Source organism: Aulonocara sp. 'chitande type north' Nkhata Bay, linkage group LG3 (assembly GCF_057382095.1).
Source record: "Aulonocara sp. 'chitande type north' Nkhata Bay isolate Kocher_YH1m ecotype deep benthic linkage group LG3, A_spYH_male_GT1.1, whole genome shotgun sequence".
Lineage (NCBI taxonomy): Eukaryota > Metazoa > Chordata > Actinopteri > Cichliformes > Cichlidae > Aulonocara > Aulonocara sp. 'chitande type north' Nkhata Bay.
The window spans coordinates 32012881-32040466 of record NC_141346.1 but is presented as its reverse complement, the minus strand read 5'-3'; the positions used below and the strand labels follow the sequence as shown (position 1 = coordinate 32040466).

General features: G+C 41.3%; 1 protein-coding gene across 5 annotated transcripts; it reads left to right on the top strand.

The window, feature by feature from the left end:
• On the top strand, positions 1 to 27209 carry usp12b (ubiquitin specific peptidase 12b). 5 transcript variants are annotated; one of them, XR_015126579.1, is made up of 12 exons: positions 1 to 184; positions 6299 to 6379; positions 6599 to 6682; positions 7697 to 7826; positions 8371 to 8666; positions 9761 to 9837; positions 9932 to 10015; positions 12472 to 12669; positions 15634 to 15712; positions 20390 to 20503; positions 26883 to 26931; positions 27022 to 27209. XR_015126579.1 is itself a non-coding variant. In XM_086276620.1 (11 exons), exons 1-10 carry the CDS (start codon positions 137 to 139, stop codon positions 20489 to 20491), a joined length of 1179 nt encoding a protein of 392 aa, XP_086132746.1. In that variant the 5' UTR covers positions 1 to 136; the 3' UTR covers positions 20492 to 20503; positions 26883 to 27209. The 5 variants fall into 5 exon arrangements, 3 of the variants coding, with proteins under 3 accessions (XP_086132746.1, XP_086132737.1, XP_086132728.1); XR_015126577.1 differs by having other exon boundaries at positions 26883 to 26946; XM_086276620.1 differs by having other exon boundaries at positions 26883 to 27209.
• The last annotated feature ends 377 nt before the right edge of the window (positions 27210 to 27586 follow it).

Here is a 27586-nt window from a genome sequence, read left to right as displayed (position 1 = left end):
CCGGAAGCTCCCTCTGTCGGTCCGTGTACTCTGACAGGTTTATCAAACAGGGGCAGAAAGCTCTTTCGGAACTCTGCAGCCGCAGCGGCTCTGATTATTTCACCATCGGGGTTCGGTCCAACATGGCGGCTTACGGATGGAAATACTGATGACAGTCCGAAAGATCGCCTCGATTTGTACGATGGTAAGAAGCCGAATCCGGTGCCTTTATCCGCGGGGCGTGAATACGCTGCGCCTCTGTCCGGTCCCCCCTCCCAGGGACGCTAGGCTAGTAGCTGCTCCGCTAGCCTGTTCGCTAACCTCACAGACAGGACAACATAATTAAAAGAAGAAAAAAACATCAGTCAGTCAGGGTTTCTCGGGAAAGTTGTAGAGCCTGCGAGGAGCATCAGTTTACCAGTACTTATCCTGCACCTCTGTGTGGAAAGAGGGAGAGGAGCTTCACGGGGAAACAAAGCGTGTTTTAACAGCCAGCCTCGGTTTGTTTACGCGGAGAAGGGCGAAAACTAGCTAGCCTAGCATGCTAGCTCTCACGGCAGCAGTCTCTGGACTCGGCTGGATAAAATTTACGGGCCTTCAAAATGACAAAGTTGTTGTTGTACCATTGCGTATGTAAGTCAAAGGTGTGATAGGCAGACAATGGGCGGATGTAAACAGCTCAGCCAGCTGACTGCTGCCTGTTCATGTGTAACTGGTGGAAAATTTCCAGCAGTTCCTGTCATGGGATACACCCTGGATGCCCCCCAACCCCCACCGTGAACCTGCTAATAGTTTGGCTTTACTTCTATAAAAAAATAAAGAAGCCTTCAACAAGGCAGAAGAGTCCGGACAGTTTAAAGGAAACCAAAGTTGTTGGGAGTGACTGTGCATTTTCTTTTTGCTTTTTTTATACCGCCCTCTTTATCAGATCTGGAGCCATGTTTACGTTTGCACATGTAATGCTTTGTAAGGAGTTAAATAAGATTTCCCCAGACACACTCCACTCGTTAAAGAGAAGCTGTAGGTGAAAACGTGAGACATTAACACTGCGTTTGCTTCAAGCTTAACCTCTGACTGTAACTTGTCCTGTTTGCATGTGCTGCACCTTTCAGAGGAGGACAGATGGTGATACAGATGCTTTGGAGAAGCCTGCTGCAGTCTTTGTCAGTCATTTGTTGTTCCCGTGTGTAAGCTCTTATCCAGTGTTTTGTAACAGCCCAGCATCTACGAGACAGGAAAAAAAAATAGTTTGATTCGTCTCTGCTACCTTTGCGGGCTACGAGGTGCTGGCCGGATGGTGCTTGTTTCCACAGAAAGTTGATTTGGTCGTATGGAAAGTGCGAAAGCCACAAACAAAAGCTGCACAAGCCACAGCGGGGCACGGCCGAATTCAAGCGTTCGTCTGCCTTTGACGTGTGAGGCGGAGGACCTTTGCAGGGTTCAGAGCGTTGGTGTTTCCACAACAGAGCAGTGAAGTGCATCTTTGAAACAAACTGCCTTTGCTTCCATCGAAGGTGGATTTGTATTTTTAAAAGTAGAAGCTTAAATTACTTATTATTTACACATTCACCTGACAAGCAAAAGATCCTCTGGTTTGATCCAAAGAGGGACCATAAATCCCCCTCTGTGGCTGTGCGTCCATTGGGGGGGGAAAAATCAGCCAAATTAACATGCAAGGCTACAGAGGCCTAATTGTGAATAAGGGAGCAGCTGAGAGTAGCACTATGTGGCCAGAGTATCGGGAAATTTCAAAAGAAAAATAATTATTTAATCTAACCTTAACTGAACCAGGATAATATGGTGTGAGATTAAAAAAAAAAAAAAATCCTGTCCAATCCATGGCAGTTGCGTAGACTAGTAACACGCATGAACATGCACACAGCTAAGCTCCACGCGATGAAGCCTAAAACCTCAACAAACAGGGTTAGTAATAACTGAACCAAACTGTAAAGTTTCAGTTTAGTTTACTGAGATTTCAATTAAAAAAAAAAAAGTACCAGGGTTAACCCTGGGTTAGCCTACATCACTATGGTAACAGATAGTTCGAGATTAGAGATTAACAGATATGCCATGACCGCCTGCTGACTTGTCAATAGTAAGTAAATAACGTTACTCGGATTGTTGCACTGTTTGGTAGTACAGGACCCTGGTCCAACTTAAACCACCTTAAAAGTGTATTCAGGGAGAGCAGCTGCTTGAGGTCTAGTAGGTAGATATCGATATATTTGTAGTTCAGTGTGAACTTTGAGGAGAGACAGAAGAAATGAGTCTCGTTGTCACGCTTTATAAGAAAAGATGGGAGCAGATAAAACCCGTTATTACACACTCATTCCCAAAGTTACATTCCGATCAGTCATGCTTACATGCCTGGTCACCACTCAAACACTAATTTTGAGCTGGGAAGATTACAAAAAAAATCCGCAGAAATAAAGGAAAGAAGCTTCATTTTCTTTTAAAACGCAGCAGACGCGGCTCGTCTCGTGGACTCGAGTTATTTCGGAGCACGGGGGCAGGAAAGGGCAGACAGACTAATGCTTTCCTAGCATCCTCCCGACCGATCGTCATGATTAACAAACCCGATCGGTGTCTGACAAAACAGCCACTTAAGAGTTTCCACTCGCGCTGTTTTCTAACAGCCTTTCGTGCTGCCCCAACTTCACTTCAACTTTCATTTCCACCAGTGCAGGAAGTGCAGCTCGTTTCAGAATCGGCATAACCCAAAAAAAGAAAGCACGAGTTAATTAAAATGTGTGATTTCAGAGCACGCTTAGACCGTCTCACTCTGCACGCAGATGTTTGCTGTCGTCTTTGTTTGCCTTTCTGAGATCAGTGAGCTTGTTTTTGTTTACAGCCCTGTGCTGCTCGGGGGTCGTGTTTGTCTGTGACTTTAGAAAGCGTTAGCAGCATCATCATCATCATCATGCCCCTCGCCTCGCACTGTTTCTCCCCGCTGGTGTAATTTAATCCTTGGTTTCTAGCAGGACTGCAGGGTTATATGTCAGTGTTATTCAGAAGTGTTTTTATTGCACTGTCACGTAAACACAGCCCTGCTTTCACATCCACGCTGTGCTACGAATAGGGCTGAAAGATTATGGAAAATAATCTAATTGCGATTTTTTGCCCCAATATTGCGATTGCGATGCGATATGCGATTATTTTTTAAGGTCTTTGTCTTCTGTATTATTAAACAAAGACAAGCAATACATCATATAGTATGGCCAATACTATATTACATTAATTTTAAACTGTTCTTTCCTGGAAGACAGACCTCTGTTATGATGACATGAGGTGATGCATGAATTGATGACTGACATTTTTATTTAACTTCTTCAATCACAACAGTATATTTGAACATACACAATAGTTTATTTTTAGCTTACAAACATCTGAGCATAAAGTGCTGACAAGGAACCCTGGTGTAAACATTAAAATGAAAGTCAGTACAATGTGCAGATTGCAGAAATATACATAAACAAAATCAGTGGCTTTACCACACTCAGTTTTTCGACATCTGTGAACTACTAGACAGTCATTCAATTAAAAAATAATATTAAATAAATAAAACTAATAAATAAAAAATACACACATCTTACTGATCTCTGCAGTCAGTAACATTACACATAAAGTGCAAACATAATAGCAATTGTATAAACACACACACAAACACGCCTTTAAAATTTAAAGGCGTGAAATTGGACGGTCTAGTTCTGATTAGCGTCACCGCTGTCTCGGTGGAGTTTAATAAACTCGGCCGTCTGCTTCTTGCTATCTAAAATATAACCAGACACTGGTGTAAATTCTCGACTGTCTCATACTTCTGTTTAATAAGTTTTCTGTTTGACGTTTAGTCAGCTGTGTGAAAACCAAGGAGGAACCCACCCGGGGGATTAATAAAGTTTTATTTTATCTAATCTAATAACTTTAATCTCAGCCAAACCGATTTACTCACGAACAAACAAAACACTGAAAAAAGCCCAACAATAACATTTTTAGGTTGTCTAAGTGACTTATATATTACGTTTAACCCGAGCAGCGAAACTCCGCGGTGATCTGAAAATGATGTGCAGGGAGTTGTGCCGTTCTCGGCCGCATCAGTAACCCTCGAGCTCCCGGCTAGCTGTCGAGCTGGTGGGTAGCAGACGCCTCTGAAAACGTCGAAGCACTTTTGCAAATATGGGATATCTTGATAAACCGAGCAGATATTTGATGTTTACACAACTACTTTCTCGCCTGAAAATATGTTAAAAGTTTATTTTGTGACCCAGAAAGATTAGTATGAGTAATTTTAAAACTTAGTAGCGGCCGCCATTGCTGGAAACTGGAGTTTGGCTGGGTCGCGCTATGAATTCTGGGATATGGTAGTAATTTGGACAGCCTTCGGCACGTCGCTGTGACGTAATCGGTCTACAAATGCGGCCTCAGGAGGATGCAGCCCATGAATTGTATAATATAATCGCAGTATAATCGCAGCCTTTGCGGTTAGAAAATTGCACTTGATCATGTCGCGATATTATCGCAAATGCGAAATATCGTTCAGCCCTAGCTACGAATCTGTCAAAATGCACTTCACATAAATGCAGTGCTTCTTTTAAAAAACATTTATTCTACTGCAGCTCAAACACAAAACAAAATCAACAGGGCAGTGCTTTCACTTTGTTATGTTACTTTAAGCTTCTTTGCAGGCTTGCCCTGAGTGGAAGTATAGAAGCAAAATGCACTGCAAAGAAAACAGCTCAGCTCTCAACGGGGGGGGGGGGGGGAAGTCATGTTGAATATCTATAATATGATATGGACTGGGTAATGTGTGAGGAATGGAAGGATGCCACATCAGGATCGACCTACAGAAAACTGTGGGGTGGTAGAGTTGTGTAAGGACGTCAGGCTCTCAGGCCACCCTCATGAAGTCTGTTTCTGATTGTTTGGTGAGAGACATTCACATTCTGCTGGAGGTCATTTTGTAGCTCTGGAAGTGCTCATTCTCGCAATGGCCGACCTGGAGGAATAAGACTACCTGTGTGACCTCTGTAGGGTCCAGTTATGGCCTGATGACGATGGGGGTTCAAATTTGATTAATTGTGGGATTAATCAATGTGGGACTAATGTTTCAGTCACGTTAAAGCTATAAAAACAGGGCTACAGCCTCGTTGCAACAATAGAAATCGGTGGTTGCTCAGCAATTGAAAACAGTTCTAGCGACCAGAGGTGTGGCACACCCTCAGCTTGCAGGTCACCACAGTCACAGAGCAGTTGCACAGCAGGTCTCCTGGTTTTAGGCAACTTGTCTCCAAACAGTCAGATTCAGGCAGTCACTCTTGCTGTCTAATTGACAAACACAGCAGTCGGCCTGATTCAGCTGTGCCAGTGCAGTAGTGGGTTTGACTCGACCAGTTTGCAGCTGGTTTTGTTCTGGTTATGCTGCCATGAGCTTGTGTCATTTTTGTGGTTAAGTTGTCGTTGCAGAAGCTACGTCACAATTCGTGGAGGGATTTTTAAAAATGTTTTAAATTTCTGCCTTAAATCTGTGACGTTCCGATCAGACTCGTTTGCACTAGTTTGTTAACTGACGTTAAGTTTTGAGCAGCTGTGACACAATCAGTCCAAGGGTCAACTCGCCCCCGTTCAGTCACAAACTGATGGCAATAAAATAAGACTGCTATCTTGATGAATAAAAGTTGCTTTGACGACCTGGGCGGCCCAGTGTGTGTAACAAATACTTCAGAGGAAACGAGACTGCTAACTTTTTGCACACATTGGGAATAATTGTGGTCATGTGTCTGTGTCTTTGAGCCTAAAGTCCCGAGTTCTCGGTGTCAAGAAGGCATCTTCTCTTTTTACCTGGCTAGATCGCCATGGTAACTAATGCTGAACACATAAACTGGACCGCAGCAGGTTATGTTCAAGTCATGCAACACTATCCCTCTAGATTGACGGAATGTGTTGCCCTCACTTTAGTCAGCTTTCACATTTTGGGTATCAATAAAATTGCTTTTCAGCATGTTTTTAAACGGTTACATATATGTAGATGTGATTAATGGGGCTCGTCAGGAAAATAAAATGCAGAAACCGAGGATGTGAAGTGAAAAACAAAGCTGCAGCAAGCAGATGGCTGAAAGGCCAACAGAGCAGAGAGAAAACAGAGCAAGAAAAACTGGAAACTTTGAGGAGGAAATTAGGACAAAGGAAGTTTTTAATGGATCATTTTTCATTAAAACAAAAACACTGACTGCAAGTTGTTACACATCCAAAATAATATGAAAATGTTCAGGAAAAAATAAATAAAACAGTCATTCTTTTCCTTGTTTTAATTCTTTGCTTGCAGGGCGCCAATGCCTCTGCCTTGGAAAAGGAGATTGGACCGGAACAGTTTCCCGTAAATGAACACTACTTTGGCTTGGTTAATGTAAGTATCTGGTGGTGGCCGTGCACCTGTTTACCTGCTGCAGACTGCAGAGCACAGCCAGCAGCTACTAATCATGTTCGTCTGTTTGAAGATTCACACCGGATGTTTAGTTGTCAGGCCACTTCTTTAGCACTGCTGTGGCTTATTTGGTGTAAACGAGCAGAAAATGTGCCTTCCTCTAAATCCCCTGGCCTTCTCTCTGTTCCTTTTTCTTTCTAGTTTGGAAACACCTGCTACTGTAACTCGGTGCTGCAGGCTCTGTACTTCTGTCGACCGTTCAGGGAGAAGGTGCTGGCGTACAAGGTAAGTAATGAGAGACGAACTGTTGAGATGAAACCTGGTGCCCTGACAGAATGCACACACAGCTAAATGCCATATTGATATGATAGAGAGTTACACGTTTAAGTTTTCATAAAAAGCAGATGTTTAAATTGAGCCAAATCTGGTGCTTGGTTTGTGGTGCAATGGTTCTCATAGGTTTTCATCTTGTATACCATTATAGCCATTTGATAGCCTCAACTTCCTCTTTGAATGTGTTAATTTGAGCTTATTTGAACTCATTTGTATTTGGATCTGGATTTCTTAGAAGCCTTCCTTTACAAATATTGACTTAGTTGCTGCAGGACGGCTATCAAACTGCAAAATTACACCGGGGCTCCACAGCCTTGATTTTATGTAGGACCATAACCAGAATTCAAACAGCTGAGTGAAGTCCTCTATTGCAAAAAGATGTGACGCAAGCAATGAGTGCCCTCATGAGTGCAGACTGACTAAATTGCACGTTGGCAGTTAATCCCATGAGAGTCTCATGGGCCTGTCCAGAGGTTGCAAGTGTTGTGTACTCCACATCTGGGCAACCAACTACTAAAATTCAGTGAAATCACGGAGCAAACTAGTTGCAAGGAAGTTGTCGTCCTCTTTTGACTCTGTTGTGATGGAGCCATAAGATTGCTTAGTTTGTCAACATTTAGAGAGAGTTGGGGAATGGCTGCAATCACAGTAATGTAAGATAGTGAAGGATGTACCCTCCTCGATTCAGAGATGGTCTATCTTGTAAATGGCCTCCTTGCCCCCCCCCCCCCCGCTCAAACCAGCGTTCCTCTCTGTCCAGAATGTGCACATCCTCATCATTGAAAGATTTAGGTTAACTGACGATTCATTCATTCTTTGCTATAGTTCACATAACCTGACTTCCATAGAGTAGATCAAGTATCAAGGTTCAGGCTAGTGTAGTACCATAAGATAATGTTAAACTATCTCTGAGTTGCTGAGGCTTTTACAGCGTAACGTTGACTATCTCCGTCTTCTTCTCTTCAGGTGCAGCCTCGCCGTAAAGAGTCCCTGCTCACCTGCTTGGCTGACCTGTTCAACAGCATCGCCACACAGAAGAAGAAAGTCGGCGTTATCCCGCCCAAGAAATTCATCTCACGGCTGAGAAAGGAAAATGGTGAGTGACTCTGCATGATGCTGAACTTTGTTTTTTCTTTTTTCAGAAAGAATATTCATTGAGGTCGAACGCTTCGACTCTGCAGCTCTGCCAGATTGTGCAGCTGCTGTTTGTGTACGAAATAAGAAAAAAAAGTCGAAGTAAAATCCGAGACTTTCCTCCGTCAGTCGCTTGTTTTAACCCCACTTCCTCTCACTATTGACGAGCACAGCTGAGGCTGGCGGGGGAGAAAGGGGATGAGGCAGATGGAGTGGGGAAAGGAAAAGAATGAGAGGAAGGGGAGGGTTATCGCAGCTGAAGAAATATAATTGTCAGCCAGATCCTGAAGGGGAAAGCAGATGTAGGAGAAGACGACAGGCTCCTGATTTGCTATATTTCTCATTGCCAGCATTCTGATTGCTCTTTATTCTTTGTTCTCTTTTCTTCTCACGTCTGTTATTTCCTATATTCCTCTTTCCACTTCTCTATTCTCACGCCTCTATATATCTTTATGTTTTCTGTTTATGTTTCGTTCTGCTTGCTATTTTTATTTTGTTCCTCTCAGAGCTGTTTGACAACTACATGCAGCAGGACGCCCACGAATTCCTCAACTACCTTCTCAACACCATCGCTGACCTTCTCCAGGAGGAGAAGAGCCAGGAGCGGCAGCAGAACGGAAAACTGGTTCAGAATGGAGGTGGAGGAGTGGGCGGAGGAGGAGGGGGAGTAGGAGGAGGCAGTAGCGAATCAGGAGGAGGAGGTGGAGAAGTGGAAGGAGGGAAGGAGACGCAGCAGACCTGGGTGCACGAGATCTTCCAAGGAACGCTGACCAACGAGACGCGCTGCCTCAACTGTGAAGCTGTGAGTGGCTCGAGTACTCGGAGTTCGAACTGCAGATCAGTATAAGAAGATGGGCGTGACTTTAAACCTGAATTCTTTTTAATGGTCAATTAAAGTAAAGTCTATGGAGGAACGGCCCTCTCATCCAAATCCTATAGTAGTTACGTTTTCCAGGAAGTCCAGACTGTTCCCTGATTGTTCCCTTGTCAAACACAGAGTGTGTATTCTGGAGTGTTTGTGAAGGCCCATGTCTTGTGTATCTGTGACTGCCTCCAGCTGGCTGTAGCACCAAAATCAGTCTCAGCAAATCATATTCTTAATTGTCCAAGTTCAAAGTCAGGGTTTCTTTGTGTTATCTGGTTCTCTAAAACCTGAAACCCCAGTCAGAGATGATGATGGTGTGAAGAAGTATGACGATGGGGGTTATCAAATTTCTGTGTTAAAGCAGGGCTTCCTGTGGGCTCATGTGAAAACCCTTCCCAGGTTATATGACTCTTCTTCTGCACAAAACAATCCCTCCGAGTGTCACGTCCTCCAGTCAGAGACATGATCAGATGACTATAAAATAGTGTCAAATCTCCAAAGAACACGAAACCGAAGAATGCAACAGCATTGCAAATGAGATTAGCACACAGAGGGGCAAAATAAACTTTTGAAGTTAAATATTTTATCACCAAGCTCAGTGCTGCTGTTTATTTGTGATGACTGCAAACTGTTGTGGTTCAATCAGTGGTTTCAGTAAGGTGCAGATTGACAGCTTGCCCATATTAAATAGAATCAATATGACACTTAGAATAAGCTGTAAATAAACAAATCGGTGAAAGCGTCACACTTCCAGATGATTTTAACCCAAAAGTCTGGACCTGCGTTCAGTCTATGTTAGCGCGGTGTTTTAAAAGAAGAGCCTGTTGTAACACAGGAAACTCGACCCAGCTCTCAGCAAGCCATTAATCTGGCTTCTAGACTTGACTACAGGTAAAATCTGTGTGAGACACTGAGTATTAATTTTTATCTTAATTTTCCACTTTGCTCGTTTAACCGATCAGGTCATTAATGCCGTTGTCATAACGACACACCATGTGACCTTGGGCGTTCGCCCTTTGCTTTTGTTTCAGGTGAGCAGCAAAGACGAGGACTTCCTGGATCTGTCTGTGGATGTGGAGCAGAACACGTCGATCACGCACTGTCTCAGGTACGCCGAATTTATTAGCGATCAATAAATAAATAAAAGAACGATTAAAGGATGCTGGCTGATCTCAGTGACGGCGTTTGTTTCTGCTCATCAGGGGCTTCAGTAACACAGAGACATTATGCAGTGAATACAAGTATTATTGCGAGCAGTGTCGCAGCAAACAGGAAGCCCAGAAAAGGTGAGTGACATCATCATCACGTGACTTTTCTGATTTTCTTTCATCACCTTTTGTTTTTGCTGCCTTTAAACCAGCTCTGTTACTTGACCTTCAGATAGCACACAGAGCTCTTACCAGGGAACTCTTTCACAAAGGCTTTTCCCCCTGATTGTTAAGTGCATACATTTCATGCTGTAGGATCTGCTGGTCTCAGCAGGTTTTCAGATGGTGCAGAGAAGCTAATGTAAACAGTGAAATCCAGTATGAAAAGGTCTCTGACGGGCCCTAAATTAAAAACAAGTGCCAAAAATGTGTTTCTTTACTTTATTGTGAAGTAAATGAACATTGATGGCATTTCTGATGATGCAGGATGAAAATACTGAACGTTTCGTCAGCTATTGCTGCTCACAGGCAGCAGCATTTCCGAATGTAAGTAACTGCAGGGCCTTTTACATCCTTTATCAATGAGCCGCTGCCATAGACGACATGCTGCCGACGTCGAAGTCTGAACTGTTACATTCAGGTGCCATCAGCAGCATTACAGTAAAATATTAGTGGCACAGCATTATTTCCAGTGACAAAAGCATAACTTTTAACCACCTGCTTTTCCACCGTATAACCGCGTCAGCTATTTCCAGCCACCGTTTGCGCTTCATGTCATGTGGAGCACGGCTAGCGAGCGTGTCAGCGATGCACTCAAGAGAGTGTGTGTGTGGGCTTGTGTCATTGTCGTGCAAAAAATCCTACTTGCTTTTTTTTTTTTTTTTTTTCTTTTGCAGATTATGAGTGTGACAGGCACTCTGGTCACTGCGAGCAGTCATTATGCAGTTCAGTGTGTCCTGAGTGTGTGTGCGTGTGTGTGTTAAGCATATCCAAGATTTTTTCCTTCTGTTTTTGTACACAACCTGTGGCGACTCAAGTACATAAAGCATTTTGTTGACATGGAAAACTCTCGCTGAGGTGGTCGAGTCGGACAGAAAATCATAATTGCAGCTTTTGAAACGCCACGCATTTGTTGAACTTTTAAGAAAAGCTACGTTTGTCACTCATTACTAGACTTTCCATCTTGGCTAAGCTCTGAAATAAACCCAGCACTGATGATAAAGCGGCCTCACAAGCTTACGTATCAAACATGGTGCAGTTATAGGGTTAAAGAAGAGATAAAAGCACATCTCTAGAAACCACAAAACCAACTTGTTCAAAAGTAATTGATGTTGGGAGCCATAACTGCAGTTAAATTTACATTTTAATTAGTTATATTCTTAGTGGTGGTAGAAGCACCTTCAGGCATAATCGGAAGTTCTTGGGGGCATGCTTGAGGTTTTGTTACACGTAAAATTGAAACGTATCAGACAGTCTTTAACCCTCTCGAGGCAGGCGTTGCCAATTTGCAACAGTTAAAAACTAACAACCTGATTACCCCACATACATATTTTATGATTTTTTTTTTTTTTTTTACTCAGAAGTACCACTGCAGGACTTGGTTGTGCATTAGCAACAAAAAGTTTAATTTGAGCCTGAGAGGGTTAAATAAACTGTAATTTGTTCAGTAAAAATCTAAGACAAGTCACTTTCTTGTTTTTATTCCATCAGAGTTACATCAGTCTATCATCGCTGAAGCATGAGCTCGTGCATTTTATCAGCTGACTCTGTTCACTGCATGATGACCAAACACTGGTTTTCCATGAATACTGATGTTTGAGTTTTGATAAACCCGGCGCTGACGGTGCAGGGCTGTAGTGCTTTGCAGACTGTAGGAGCGGTTATCACAGCCTGTAACTGTCACACAGCTGTAAGTGCAGTACAACCACTTGAAAGTTTCTCTGAGTGGACAAATTTGTTCCATTAGACGGTACCCTACAAACCACATCTGATGTTGCTATAGCAACCATTGCCTTCCTGTTACATTCTGAGAAGTTCGTCATGGGCGTCAGTCTAATGCGAAGTCTATTATTAACTACTGAACAGCAGCTGGACGTCCCTCTGTCAGTGTTGCCCTTTGATATGAGTTTCTTTTTGTCTTCTTCTCTGCTCGCGATGGCGTCCGTCATACGGCGCCACGTTTTGTTTGTTTGTTTTGTTTTGTTTTTTTTAAATACGTACCATCAAATGTTTTTGAGAGCCTGCTAAGTGCACCAAGCACCATCCATTAGCTTGAAAGGCCCATGCTGACACCAGCGTCTGCAGCGTGCAGAGCAGCACAAACGAAAAAGGTTCTCCCAAATTAGGGGGAGGAACACAAAACGTGCTCCTCGTTCCTGACAGGAGGTCTGTGGACTGGCGTGGAAAGCTTTCAGCCTCTCGGTTTTTGTTGGGGAAAGATCGATCGTACTTTTTTGTGTTTCTGCTTTTTGTAATTTCGAAATGAAAAGGTTCTTTTTTCTTTTCTTTTTTTCATCCAACAATTCAGTCTTCAAAGATAAAGATTTTTCTGCTCTGAAATATATATATTTTAAATCAATATTTCTCTCACTCAGGATGAGGGTAAAGAAGCTACCCATGATCCTCGCCCTCCACCTAAAGCGCTTTAAATACATGGACCAGCTGCACCGCTACACCAAACTGTCCTATCGCGTTGTCTTCCCCCTGGAGCTCCGCCTCTTCAACACGTCCGGGGACGCAACCAACCCGGATCGTTTGTACGACCTGGTGGCTGTCGTCGTGCACTGTGGCAGGTAGAGTTTATTGTTTTATTTCACTTTAAATTTTTTGTCTTGAACTTGATGTGAATGTTTGCAGCTGCATGAGTGGAAGACGTGCAGTAGAGCACAAACTAGTCTAGTTTGTGTTGTATGGTTAAAAATGAGCAGATCAAGCTTGTAAACAGTCTTGTTGAAATGAGTCATTTAGTCTTCATAACAGTCCGAGGAGCAGACATTGTTCACATTATATGTGAGTAATTTTCTGAATGATTATAAAACCATTTAATACTTATCAGAGTTTTAAGTGTTTCTATATTGCATATAAATAGCACCCCTCCCCCAACCTTTTTTTTATTTATTTATTTTTTTTTAAATTTTGCTCCAACAAACTGCCGACATTTCAGTTTCCAGATCTTTCTTCTGATGTGAACTCTACTTATGAACCAGATGGAAATAAGGCTTCATTTCAGTTTTGTAACCTTTCGTAAGCCGACCTTTATCATCATCCCACTGTGTTTTTGTGAGGGTGTGTCCAGTGAATAATGCGATTGGGCTTTTCCATGTAAAATAACAGAAAGGTTTTTTGTTTTTTTCCCCTTGTCACTCATTAAATCCTCGCTGTTTTCTCAGTCTTTCAATGACCCAGACGTTATACTGATGGTATAAAAGAGAATGTTTAAACATTATTTTCAATTGCAGTTGAAGAAACTGCTCTCAGCCCTGACCTCTGTAAACACTCATTTTCAGGTCATAGTGGATAAAATATGAAGGTTACTTTTTGATAATTTTGGCCATTTTAAATTTAAGAAAAATAGGATTATTAGTCATCATGCGTGCAATTAATCCATCCATTCGCTTCCATTTATCCTTTTCAAGGTCGCAGGGGGCGCTGGAGCCCCAGCTGTCATAGGGCGAGAGCTGGGGTACACCCTGGACAGGTCGCCAGTCTGTCACAGGGCTAACACATAGAGACAGACAACCATTCACACTCACATTCACACCTACGGGCAATTTAGATTGATCAATTAACTAACCAACTAACTGCATGTCTTTGGGAGTACCTGGGGAGAACCCACGCAAACATGGGGAGAACATGCAAAATCCACACAGAAAGACCTCAGCCTGAACTCAGGACCTTCCTGCTGTGCGGCAACGGTGTTAACCACCGTGCTGTTCATTACGCCAAATTTTAAAAGACCGAGATGTCGACCATGGAAACGGTCACCTCAAGGCTTCAAAACACGACTTCAAACACTGATGGATGTCATTATGGTAGCTGTGGTGTGGTCAATCACGTTAAATGCACTTGGTAGTATTACGGTAGTGTCAGATGTTACAATGTAAAACATTTATAATTTGTACTACCCACATCAGCTTTATCGACTGTATGTACCTGATCTAATGTGTTGAGGCTTGGGTTTTCTGTTAACAGCAAAATTTAATTAACACTTCACCTCCAGGGGGCAGCATATCAGTAGATGTTTTCACATAACGCACTGCTATTTAATTTGAGATATTCTTTCTCTCAAGAAGCTTTACTTTATGCTTTAAGCTGCCACTGTGCATAAAAATCAGCTACCTGGTTAAATAAAGGTAACTTTATTTAACCAAGTAACTCATTGCGCCATCTTGTGGTTGAAATTGGCGTTGCCCCAAAGTCCAGCCTAGTTGATCTTCAGTCGATATCTTTGCAACACAGTACACAGATATTTTTGTGTTGAGTCACAGCTGCTGTTTACTCACATTTTTATGATGGTTTTAATTGACTTTGGAGTTTTTTAACAGTTTTAAATTTTACAGAAAGTTCTTTTAAACCTTCAATTATGCACTAAATAAAAGGATATGGAAATATGTTTGGAAACATCTGGTTTTAAGTAATTTGTCTCTTGATTCTGTTTCAGAGGACAGAGGGAATATTCCTAAAGTTATTCGGGTTTTTTTTAATTAGAAAATACTTTGCTCATTAACTCATTCATCAGATATTTATTGGATAAAGATATAAAGAGGAAATAAGTCCATGTGTCCCTGTAAACACTGCATTGCTGCGGTTCTCCTCGGGCCGCTCGTTGTTTGAATCGGTGTCCATTGGCTCGCTAAGTCCGGTCGGCCGATGAGTTGACGTCAGCTGATGTGTAAGCGAGCATGTGCGAGTCATTAGTCACTCGACTATGTTCCTCCTGCTGATGAGATGTAATCTAACGCTGGAGCTTTCCTCAGGAGGACAGACGCCCTGGATAAACACAAAGACTGTCTCGTGCTGTGCTGCGTGTGGATGTGAACATCTTTCTAACAGCAGCGTCGGTTCATCACCAATGTTTTGGTCTCTTTTGACAACGTGAAACAACAAAAAACAGCAAAACATTTTCACAATAAATGATTTTTTTTTCCAGTTTTTAAAAAATAATCCATCTCTGACTTTGCGAAGAAGAAGAAGAATTTCTTTAAAATTTATAGTATTTATAGGATGAGGAGTTTATGTAGGAGTAGGTAATAATGTTCTTAGACTACACATTTTTCAAATCAGAGAGCTCATTCTCTTGACAATACTTAGTCAACAGGTAATACTATAGTTTTAAATAGATCTAATTTTCTGTTATTTCTTTATTATCAGTTTGATCTGAAGGTCAATCTATTGACCTTGAAGGAGAGGTCAGAGGTCAAATGTTGCATTTTGTTTTTTTTAAATGTTGACAAAAAAACAGCACACTTACAAGTTATCAGGCTTTTTGTCAGTTTGCCACCAATAAATCATTAAGAAGACCTTGAAGACTTTACTGGATGTAAGCCGAATTGTAATGGATTGTTAACATAACCCTGCTCGACACCCCCACAAAGTTTTATCATAATTCATTCAAAACTTTTCCAGCTGTCGTGTTTAACACAGAATGACCCACAAACACTACCAAAAACAAAACCACGCTGGCAGTAAGGATGATGAGAATCATCACGACTCTGCTGTCTTATTTCTTAATGCGTCTCTGTGTCTGTGCCCTGCAGCGGCCCAAACCGCGGACACTACATCACCATCGTCAAGAGCCACGGCTTCTGGCTGCTGTTTGACGACGACATCGTAGAGGTGAGAAGCGATCTTCTGCATTTTACAGGAAATCAGACGTCTATAAGTAGTTTTCTCTTTTTTTGTGCTGTTACAGTGGCAGATGCTCACATTAATCGTAGCCAATAAAACTGCAGAGCTGGAAATGATCATAATGAGTCTAACAGACCCCCTTAAAAAGACCAGATCGGTTTAAAGGTGGTAAAACAAGTGTGAACTGTTTAAATTGAGCATCAGCGTTTCAGCTCACATCAGACTGAGCACCCACTGAAAGATTAAAATTCCCATCTCCACATAAGCTTCCCATCTAATCCAATACCAGACAGGAATTCCAGGCTCACAGTCTATCCTGGCTCTCCCGAATGTTTTGTCTGGACTTCCTGCAGCGGGCCGACCTGCATACCTGAGCCTGATGAGGAGCTGAAATTGGGTTTAGCGATGGGGATAAATGATGACGGGTGGATAAAAGTGTCCATTAAGGAAAAAAGATGAGAGATGAGAACATACCTGCTTTTATTGGACATTTATCTTTCTCCTTTCTCGCTCATGGTCACGTGTACCTTCTCTTAATTGAATCATTGCTCATCTCAGTCGTAGTATTATAAACTGAGATGACCTGCACTTTTTTTACATTACAAATATGAGAGACTGCTTCTCTGTGTGCTCCAGCCCTCATTCCTCCTTTAATTTTCACCGTCTCTGAGCAGGTGGTGCAGACATAGAGGCTGTTATTTTGAACTTTTACACAGCAGCTAATGATTTCACTCCCCCCCCCCCCCCCTCCGATGAGTGTGGTTGTCATGAAATTGCCGTTCTGCTGATTACCCGTGTGCTTCTGCTGCAAAACCATCTGCTTTCCTCTCTGATGTGGCGACAGCGGAGGGAAAACATGGCTGTCTACATAGTAACAACAGTCTGACATCCTTGGAGCGTGATAGTGCTCAGCCCCCGTTAAACGGTTTCCCAGCTCCACTCAGCACGCTGTCATCTCAGTAGCTGACATGTCAGCAAGGAAAAGACGCAGCACTTTAAAAACATTAAATAACATGGTGACACTTTGATGAACCATCAATCCAAACAGGGATATCTGCCAGCATCTATATCCCTGCCATACAGGGAGTGCAGCTCTGCTAAGTTTGCAGTGTGAGCCGATGGCCTGCTGTAGCTCTTTAGCCACTGGCGGCCCGCCACATCACGCGGCCTAAGCTTCGGCGTGCTGCTGTGTTTCAGCGAAGTAACCTTTCAGTCTGATGTTTTTCTTTCTTGATGCCAGAGGGAAAGGTATGGCACAGCAATCAAACTATCAGCAGCTCGCTGGCTGTGCAGTCGTCACGATGAGGCGTTCCAGAGCTTGCTGACGTTTAGTCTGTAGTTAGTGGTAAACGAGACACTGATCTGCAGATGTACAGTCTCAGCCAGTGTTAGCGTCCTTCATTAATTCTCAAATAACCTACGTCAGGAGTAGTTATTTTTATTAACAGTGTTATTTACAAGGAAAAGGCTTATTTTGCTGCGTCCCTAGATGGGATAGGCTTTCTGTCGTGTTCGGAGCCTGCTTATGGGGGGGAGAAAAAGAACTGTGTTTGCAGTAGAAGTTGGTGAGAATGGTCTCTGCATATGTACTGTATTTTGTTTTTGTATGTAACTGTATTCTGTTACAGTTAGCGTTTAAAGAGGTGGTATTTAGAATACAGTTACTTTGAAATAAAGGGATTACACAGCAGTCTTTTCCTGTTTCATATATTAGGCTATGCCCTTTCAGCAGAAATATTTCTGCTGAGAAATATTTTTTAAAAATTATTGTTCAGAAAATGATTTAATATGAAGGCAGTAGGCAGAGTGTTATAGGCATCGCCCTAAAGAATGTAGCCTCATGGGCAGTGTAGTCCGGTTGTAAGTAAGCTATTAAGACTCGACTACACTATATTTGTGTTTTCCTCCGAATCAATAAGTTCCGTTGGAGCAGCCTTTCAACGCCTCTCTCTGTCTCTCGCTAGCAAAGTTGACCCAGACAACAAAGTAAAGCTAGTTTTTGGCTACGAGCCCGACACGAACCCGACGTATTAGCCAGAGGCCCCTTTGCTACGGTTCAGAGCTGCGGACCTGTTTTATATACGCGCAATAGTTTTCTATACGAGGTCGCTGCAAAAAGTGCAGCCTTACCTAATGTTAACCTACTGTTACTCATTAATATCTATTATCTATTAGTATTTAAAACTCTAGTTGGTATTGGTATGGCGATTAACCTTCAATCCAAAGTAATCCAAAGTATTCAGAATACGTTACTCTCATTGAGTAGCGTAACAGAATACGTTACAAAAAAGATTTTGGGGCATGTAATCTGTAGTGGAATAAGTTTTAAAAGTAACCTTCCCAACACTGTACATCAGTTCCAACTGGATGCTGAATGAATTGGTTCGCGTTAGCCGTTGCAAGACTTTTCTATACAGTTGGATAAGAATAACTGACACTATTGTACGGTGGCTCTGAGAGTTCACATGCACTGCAGCTTAACAAAACACCTACAAATGGAAAAATGCTGCAAAATTACACAAAACACAAGGAAAGTTGGATAAAACACAACAGCATATATAAAAATATATATTTTATATAATATTTTTTTTAAACTGTTATGTTTGTTGGGTTGACCTACAGCGATGACTTAAAGCCACAAAACTAACTGCAGTTTGTCCTTATTTTTTTTAATTGTGTGTGTGTGTGTGTGTGTGTGTTTGTTTTTAACTTTACCATTTTACAGATTTGTGTAGTTTTCTGTAGCTTCAAGCAGCTTTTTGTGGATATACCCACATCCATGTTGTATCACAGTTAATTAGCATAATCGGAGGGAAAAAGTATAAAGTTCTAGTTGTATATAATCATCTGTTTTAAGCTGCTCAGCCTTACTGCCTTATACTAAAGGGGTGGCAGAAAAAGACAGAAAACGAGGCATGTAAAACACATCTACAGTCGGGGTGCACTTTATGAGGTGAAACAGTATACTTTAATGCAGTTCAGGACACCTGTGCCCCCAAAATATTCATTTTTATGATGCTTGTAATGTTTGGTTTTTCCTTATATAGTCACACAGGCGTTGATTTGGTTATATTATAGCACGAGAGGTCACAGCTAGTGTTTTAGAAAATACTTTCAAGCATTTGGAGGTCATTTTAAACACACGTGCTCCTCTCTGTGCATTCGCAGTAGCAGTTCAGCCAAATCAAATATCTAACGTACACGTTATTTTCCCAGTTAGAATGGTTTATTTTGCTTTAAATCTCCTCGGCAGTAGGAGACATCACCCTGCTGTTTGCAGGAACGAGCTCAGTCAGTCATCAGGGACTGATGGTTAAAACTGATATAAACTCCACAGTATTTTTCCACTACAGCGGGACTTCGGCCCGCTCAGACATCTGGTCTGGAAGATTCTGCTGAGTCTGCAGAGAAGAAAGATTAACTTATTTTTTATGGTTTGTGGAGATTTAATCTGCATGCCTCTCTCTGTTTTATATTTTAGCTTGAAGTCTTTTTCTGATAAGTTATTTTGATCCCTTTTTGGCTGCTTGTTTCTGCCATTTGCCTGTTTCCTCGTGGAACTCAAACTTATTTAGTTTTCTACAATTATGACGCCGATATCTTTCACTCCAAAAGTGCAGCTTTTGTTTTCTAGCTCCCATAACTTTACTTAACCCAGAAAACTGCTGGATTGAATAGGAGCCAGACAATATTCATCAATTATCAATATAAGCAAGACTAGATGTGCTTATAATAGGGTATGTTTCAACCACGGTGGAAAATGTAAAACGAATTTTCAGAGACGACATCCAATAACAAAAGATGTAAAAACCCCTAGAAAAGCTTAAGTGACATTCAGAAAACAAGATAAAATGAAGATAAAACAGTACAATAAAATAAATAAATGGTAATTTATTTATTCATTTTGAGAATTGTGCACACAAAACCTTCCATATAAACATATTGTTTCTTCGTTCCTTATTTATGCACACATTTACTAAAATGGCGCAAGTAAATTGATCATTTTAAACTGCACTTTATTAATTCTCACATTTTATGACTGGATCCTCGTAGAAACTCTTCTTCCCACTTGTGCATCTTTGCAGATATTTGGATAGTTATTTTGAAGCCTCTGTCCAAATGAATGAGGAGAGGTGCCCTAAAAATCATGGTCAGAAAATGCAAGAAACTATCATTCAAATTATTATTATTTATTTATTTATTTTTTTAAATGCCTAAAATTAGGTAACTTTGCAGAATAAGTTTCGTAAATATTTTTTTTCCTTTCTTTTTTGTAAGATATATATATTTTTAAAACTGTTATATGACATTGCATTTTCATTTTACGGGGCCGTCGGAATCATTGACGAAGACAAATTCTTGTGCTAAGTTTAATAGACTACAGCTGAGTTTGATTCAGTTTAATAAAATATAAAGTATCAAAGTTTTAACCGGTGAGAGTTACAGCGTCTCATTTGTCCATGTGTATACTCTTGTTTCATCATGGTTTCGGTCCTCTTGTATTAGTTTTTATTTAGTTATTGTCTTTTGTTTATTGGGGGTGTTGGAAACCTATTGGCCAGTGACGTTAACACTGCTTTGAAAGCAAAAACAAGGAGAACCAGATCCAGGTTATTACTGTATCCTGATACGGGTTCTAACCTCTGTTGTCGTTTTCTCTCGTAGAAAATTGACGCGCAGGCGATCGAAGAGTTCTACGGTCTGACCTCGGACATTTCCAAGAACTCTGAGTCAGGATACATCCTGTTCTACCAGTCGAGAGACTGAACCAAGGCGGTCGTAAGTCCCCAACAGACTGTCACTCAACAGAGGGGGGAGGGGCTTATGGCAGCCACCTGCTCCGCCCTCACTTAAGTATCCAGGCTTATTTCCTGTAGGCGGAGCTGCACTGGAGTGCCACTCGGGACGGGTTGAGACGTGTGCGGCAGGTCTTGTGACAGCCTTCTGGATTACCGTTCAAATCCTCTGTGTCCACACTGCTGCAGCAGAGCACCTTAAAAATATATTTAAAAAAAAACATCCACTAGAACCCCCCCACTCCCCCACCCCCTGGCAGATTCCACAACACTCGCTTTGCACTGTGGGCAGACTGACCAATCCAAGAGGCTGACATGTGGAGGACGAGCAGGAGAAGATGATGCGGCATAACCAGCTGTTTTGGGTGCAGCTGGTGTCGGGGGGTTAAGGTCCGAGTCGGCCTTTTTTGTGGCTTGTTGCACTGACACGCAACTCCCCCAAAGATTCCTTTAACGTCCCACCTGTCACAGCAAAACCACTGACACTACCTGTAGTGAGTGAACGGCTTGAATGTGAGCGCGGCGCTTGGATGATAGTTTGCGGTGTTTTGTATAGTGAAGTTTTGCCAATCGCGTCCTGCGCAGTGTTACAGGCGATGGTTGAAATGGAAACCAGCCACCAGGGAGGTGCTGATGGAGCTGAAATGTTCCCCACACTCATGAGTAAGGCTCTTTGTTTCAGGTTTAAAATTCTTAACTAAAAAAATAAAGAGAAAAAAGTGAAATCCGTTGACCAAAAGTACAATTTGCAGCTTATATAATTTTTTTTAAACAACCCTGTTTAAAGAAAAGAATACTTTGCCACATGTTATATTTTTTAATCCAATCCTTTGGATCACCAACAGTCCTGTTCTAGATTCCAGAGCGTCTAGAGTGTCTAAAGCCACTCGTGGTGCCACAGTGGGGGAGGGAAAAGAGCTCAAAGGAAGTATTTCAACAGCATAAGCTAATTTTTAAAATGCCAGCTTCTCATGGTTTTGACAGCAAGCACACGCTCCTTTGCTCTCGAGGATGTGTTGTTGTAACATGTCTGACTTTTTTAAAGATGCCACAATATGCACATTTGTACTTTTTTTTTCTTTTTAAAGGGACGCACTATGAGACTAGTGCTTTTTTTTTCCTTTAAGTCAGCTCTGATATCCACTTTACACACTACACGACACGCAGTGTCGAAGTTTGTCGAGTTTGTCTCATGTGCTTATGGATGCCTCTCTGCGCACACACGCCTTTACCCTTCTACAGCTGGTTCATCTCGCAGTTTCAGCCACGCCAATTTTGACTCTGGCTTAAGTGTTTTTCGTGCAGCTGCAGCTCTGGCAGGCAGTCAGGTTTTTACATAACACGTTTTCCACTCCAGCATCGTAAATTGCAGCCTTTGGTAACGCTGAGTGATGCTAAAGGTCTGCGGATGTGATCCGCTGATGCTCGGCTACACGGTTTATTTTATTGCAGTAAGACCGTCTCTTTCGCATGTTTGTCTCGGCCGCTTTTAAATGGCTTCCCCTCCTCAGCATCAACAGCAGCTTCAGCTTTAGGGGCGAAGCATCCTGTGAGATGAGCTGCATCGTGGTTATCTTACTGTTTCTGAAATGCTCATTAAATTGCAGCCTGGGCTAAATTGAGTTACTTGAATGTTAGCGCTACTCTGGGCAGCTGATTGAAGCTAATTAATCAGCTGAGCGTTTAGTGATTCCAGTAAGTAGTGCTTCAAGTGATCACATAACTGGATAATTTTGGGCAGGATTTCTTCTTCCTTAGTTAAAAAAAAGAAAAAAGTAAAACTTGCAAACTACAGATTCATCTTAAAACTGCTGACAGGCTCTGCTGCCGTCTTAGTGGTGCTGAATTCTGATTGGCAAGGCTTCAGTCACACAGGCCTACAGACAGGTCGGTGATTATCTGGTGACCAAAAGTTTATCCTCCAACCAGTTGGCAAGTGGTTGCTTGCTTTTGCCAGGGTACTGCATCCAAAACCTCCAACTTGTGGTCGCTTTATCGATATTTGACTTTAAAGGTCTCGGTTTTCCAGTTTGCGTCACACATTTTGCAGTTGCTGTCGAGTATTTTGAGTCCTTTAATGCAAACTACCGGTCACCATGGCAACCTGCTAGCAACCAAAGAAATCGCAAGGGGGCATTCGGTTCAGCGCCGTATACCTCTTTGGGACCAGTTCCATGCTAGCTACTGAGAGCAAACAACTTGCCAACCCATCTAGGAACATACAATTTTCCCTAGCAACCAGTGGTTGCCAAATGCCGCCAGCTGGTCTCTAGGGCTGTGTGTCCAGTACAGTCACAGAACACAGAAGTGGGGTTTTTTTTCTTCTTCTTTTTTTTTTTTTTCTTTCTTGTCCTTAAAATGTCTGAAAGTCCAGCGTCACATCTTCCAGTTGCTTCCAAATAAAACTTTCAGAATATAAGATTTTAAGGGTCACAACATGTTTGACACATTTTCTTGCATACCTGACTGCGTGTTTGAACTCAGGTCTTCAAATTACTGCGTTTCTCTAGTATGATGAAGACCAAATATTTAAAGATCTTAAACTTGCCAACTTTGAGAAACAGAATTAAAACTTACAAACAGGGTTTGATTGAGTTGATCTGAGGAGAAGCAGAAGCCTTTTTAAAGCCTCGGTCTCGCTTTCCAGCTGTGGGTTAACCCTTTCCGCCTCCATTATTTTCTTAATAATTGCACAAACCAAATATAGTTACACTTTTTTTTTTTTTTTAACCCGAGTTTAGTTATTTTGTTGTATATTTTACACTCCTAAGCTGATAAGCCTCCATGCTATCACTCCTTCGTAACAGAGCTACAGCAGATGCAAAGCGGATTTGGAAAAAAAGCTCTATGCAGCCTTTAAGGTGTTTATATTATATAGCTGTTGAGTTTTGAATGTTAACATGTACAGTCAAATTAAAAAAAAAATAAAAAATAGGGCTGCTGCTTGACCTGTGACATGTGGATTTTGGGTGCATCGCAATACGGTGAAGTCGCTGTCTCCGCTTTTAAAACTGAAAAGCACTTTTAAATATTTGTCAGAAAACTTGTCATTTTGTCCTTCAATCGTGCAATTTAGTGAAAGTAACAGCATTCATGCTTGTGGCTGTACAGTGTTTTCACTTTACCACAACCTGGCACAAAGCCCTGACTCCCAGAGGTTAAAAAGTAAACAAATGTAAGGGAATTCAGGTTGAGTCTTGAAGGCGTATCACATCCCCCAAAATACTGCAAAGTAATTTTCATTTCTTCAGAGAGTGATTTAAGTGCTCTGAAAAGTGACACTTTTTATCATCATTCAGGTTTTATGTCCGTAACACAGAGCAGCCAAAATATGTTACAAAATAATGTGAGCTTGTGGATTTCGCTCTCTTTGTTGCATAAGCCTTTCTCTTAGTTCTGCCAGCATGAGAAAGTTTAAAGTTGGACGTCGTGCAGCCAGAGCCCTGGCCTTAACCTGCTTTTTCCAACGCATTCTCATCCAGATGCATCCTTTACACACCAGGTGTCCTCTAGCTTTGGTGCTCTAATGCTATAATGGCCATGTTGAACACAAATACAGTGCGAAGGAGGAGACCCAGTTTTTCACCCAATATGGACCTTTGTTGCACACTGGTTAGGTTTAGGTGAGATTTAGCCTGTCTAGTTTGCATAAAGTTGCTTTCAGCAGCGCCTATATTATATTTCCTCAGTATAAAGCTGACGTGTGTCTGTTAGCTCCGGATGTTGCAGAATCCTGCAAAATATGGGTTATCCAACCGATCAAGTTATCTTGGTTTCAAGGTAATAGCAATATGACCAATCTAGATCGGGTGGGTAAAGTTAAATCACTGTCAGCCTCTTCCAAAGTCATTCTGTCCATTTATGTTACATAAAACTACAACTACAAACGGTTTAACTCAACAAATACCTCATTTGGCTCAAAGTTCTCAAATCTGTGTAAACGACTGGGAGGAGATCGAGCGACTTCCTTGACGATGCATCCGAAGCACTTCACTCAATGAGTCGAAGGTTCAAAGTCAACACTATATCTCTTTCACGTCTGTGCTGCTCTTTAACTAATCAACTTAAAGGAAGTAATCTACATTAAAGGAAAGTGTTGCGCAATTTTTATGTTTCGTTTTTTCTTGGGGGCTTAGTAGTTTTATAACTTTCGGACAGCTGAAGAAAGTCGTTTTTGGCTGCAAATGACTTGAAACACCAACAGAATCTGTGGACTCTTTAAGTTGCGTTCATACATACCAAATGATGTTCATATTGTTTTTATTCCTTTTCTTTTTTTTTAAATAAACAAAGTGTAGGTGTACTCAAGATGTAAATAAACACAAGCACAAAAGCACATTATTAGGGAGATGGAAGTCCACAGATTCAGCTGGAAGCCTTTCTTTTTATTTTAAATATGAGAACCAGAATTCATTGAAACAATGTGTTGGATGCTTATGTTGAAGCAAGGCTCTTTTTATTTAAATATTATTATTATTATTATTATTATTATTATTATGAATGTCCATGTTAACGTTTTTTCCTTTGATGTTCTGCATTGTTTTTATTTTTATGTATTTTACTAATTTTGATTGTCTGCTGAGGCAGCTCTGGAAATCTGAGGATTTATTTTGATCTAATTTGGGGAGTGTGAAGTGAGAGATGTGTACATAAATACAGATGTTATTATTGGAATATAAATAATTGCTTGCTTGGAATAATCAACAAATCTAGATCGAGAATATTAGTGTACGTTATCTCTCAAAGATACCTTTCTTATGGTTGATGTCTTCAATCTGCCTGGTGCTTTAAAAATTGCAAACCCCACCCATCTGGCACACCGGGCAGACCAAAACAAACAAACCCAAATATATGGAATGGTCACAATGGAGCTGTGAGTTTATTAACATACACTCACTTTATAGACATTCTCTTATTAGATGTTGGTGTGCAAAAAAAATACATGACTGTCCAAAACCTGATATGCGATCACAGTGTTAAAGGAAAAATCCACTTTAGGTTACATAAAGGATTAAAATAAATCAGCAGCTGGTGTTGGTGTTTGTTTCATTTTGTGTTGTCCTGATTGTGTTTGAGTTCTAATGATGATCAATGTTTATAAGAAGACAGAAAAACGACTATACTGGATTGAGAGAAACTGAGGGAGATGGTATATATTAGTATTGAGCTTCAAGTAGTTCCACTGCAAAGGTTTCACTATATTTAACTTTCACATTTATATGCTTGACAGCAGAAATTTATAGATATTGCAGATGCCGTTATTATGTCTAATGCAAAAGTTCTCCACATCTTAGGTAATGTGGAGCTTTTTAGCTAAGATGTGGGAGTGGTTGCTGGAGTTTGCCGGCTGTCGATGGGTGAAATCGGTCACAAAGAGATTATTACACCAAAAACCACTTTGTTATTGCGTTGGGTTTGGCAGATTGCCGTGGTTGCACAAAATATGGCCGTCTATTTGCAATCACTAACTGGAAAAAGTGTGCAACCATTGTTCACCTTGAAAGTTAAAGCTGTGCCTTATGTCCTGAAACTGACATGTTTCCATAAGCAAATCCAGTCAACTTTGAAGATGACCATTCTCCGTTTCACTATCATTCTGCAAATAGTTGGCAAATGTTTGCAAACAAGTTGGCTTCTTCCATGCAAACCAAAACCAACCAAAGCATTTGCAAGAAGTGAAACACCTGTCAAAGTTTTGAAGAAATATCTTAAAAACTTGTATATTTATATTTAATAGGCAGAAAACAAACTGAATTCTTGTTTTTATACTCAAATTTACAGACATGTAAAAATACAGCAGCTGTGGCTTAACCCTTACATTCGGTGGTAGTCTAATAAATTTGTTAAGCACTGTAAAATAAAATGTCATCAGCAAAGAGTGGAAACCTTGGAGCTACACCTTCAATTCCAAGAGTATTAAAATATTGTCAGAAGAAAAGAAGTGGAGAGACAGAGGCCAGTTTTTGCACCCTAAAATATAAAAAGTTCCTTTTAGAGAAATATTTTCATCTGGTCATTTTTATTATTGCTTTTATTGTTTTATAGATTTTATTAATCTAAAATTAAGCATATACGTCAGCGAGTAACAGAAGGCAGCAGTCAAGCATCCCCTGTGTGCTTTTTGAACAGCATTATGGGAAATTGATGAAATGCAACAGCTTTTGTTGGTGTGGGGGAGGAGTCAGAAGCACCGACGGACAGCTACAGGTGGATTTTTCCTTTAACAGTTGTCTCTTCAGAGCGTTTGGTCGTCCACATCACTCCCCTTTTCAGTCTCGCCAAATAAATGTGTTTAACCCAGTATGTGACGGACATACAGTGACTGAATGCATCATTAACACTCCTCTAATGTATGTTTTTAGTGTGCAAAGTAGCAGCAGCCTCACCGAGACCAACACTGTTAAAATGAAGGTCAGGTAAACACAAGTAAGGGAATCTGCTTTTTAAATGGTTGCATATTTTTGTACCAGCTGAACACAGGAGGGTTTTTTGTTCATGCAGAGTCTGCGACTACAGACTGATCTGAAGGACCAGTAACCAGGTTGTCCTCTCGGTGTTTGTATTTGTGGGGCTGCTGCTGTCTGACGTTCATTCTGAATCCGTGGAGATGCAGTGAAGTTTGGGAATGACGGCTGGTTCTGATGGTGTCTAAACTGTTCGAAATAAAACACAAACTGGTTTTGATGATAACTCAACTCTGCTCTCAGTCTCTTTCATTGAGAATGTTTGACTATAGCGTCTCGTTTTTTTAAACATACATGCAGAAAATAGGAGGTAATGCAGCTGTGTGAAAAACATAATCGCATCTTTGCTGGTTGAACAGAAATTAAGAGGGTAAGTAGCAGCTAGATGCTCGTAATCTAATGAGTTGGATCTTTTCAGGATGAGTAACTAAAATTGGTTAAGATGGCTCTTTGCTAAGTTGACTGTAATGAGTAGACACAGCAGTGGTCCATTAGGAGACCTTTCATGCTTCGTAGATCAGTGTTTAAGAGATAAATAAATGTATTACTCTGAAAATGGTCAGGTACAAGGACTGGACTGGAAATGGGTAACAAAGCAGGTC

Coding starts and splice junctions, on each gene's coding strand:
- usp12b (XM_086276620.1), top strand. CDS start 137: ATGGAAATACTGATGACAGTCCGAAAGATCGCCTCGATTTGTACGATG. Junction 6,683..7,696: donor AGAAGGTGCTGGCGTACAAG/GTAAGTAATGAG, acceptor TCTTCTCTTCAG/GTGCAGCCTCGCCGTAAAGA. Junction 8,667..9,760: donor GCTGCCTCAACTGTGAAGCT/GTGAGTGGCTCG, acceptor CTTTTGTTTCAG/GTGAGCAGCAAAGACGAGGA.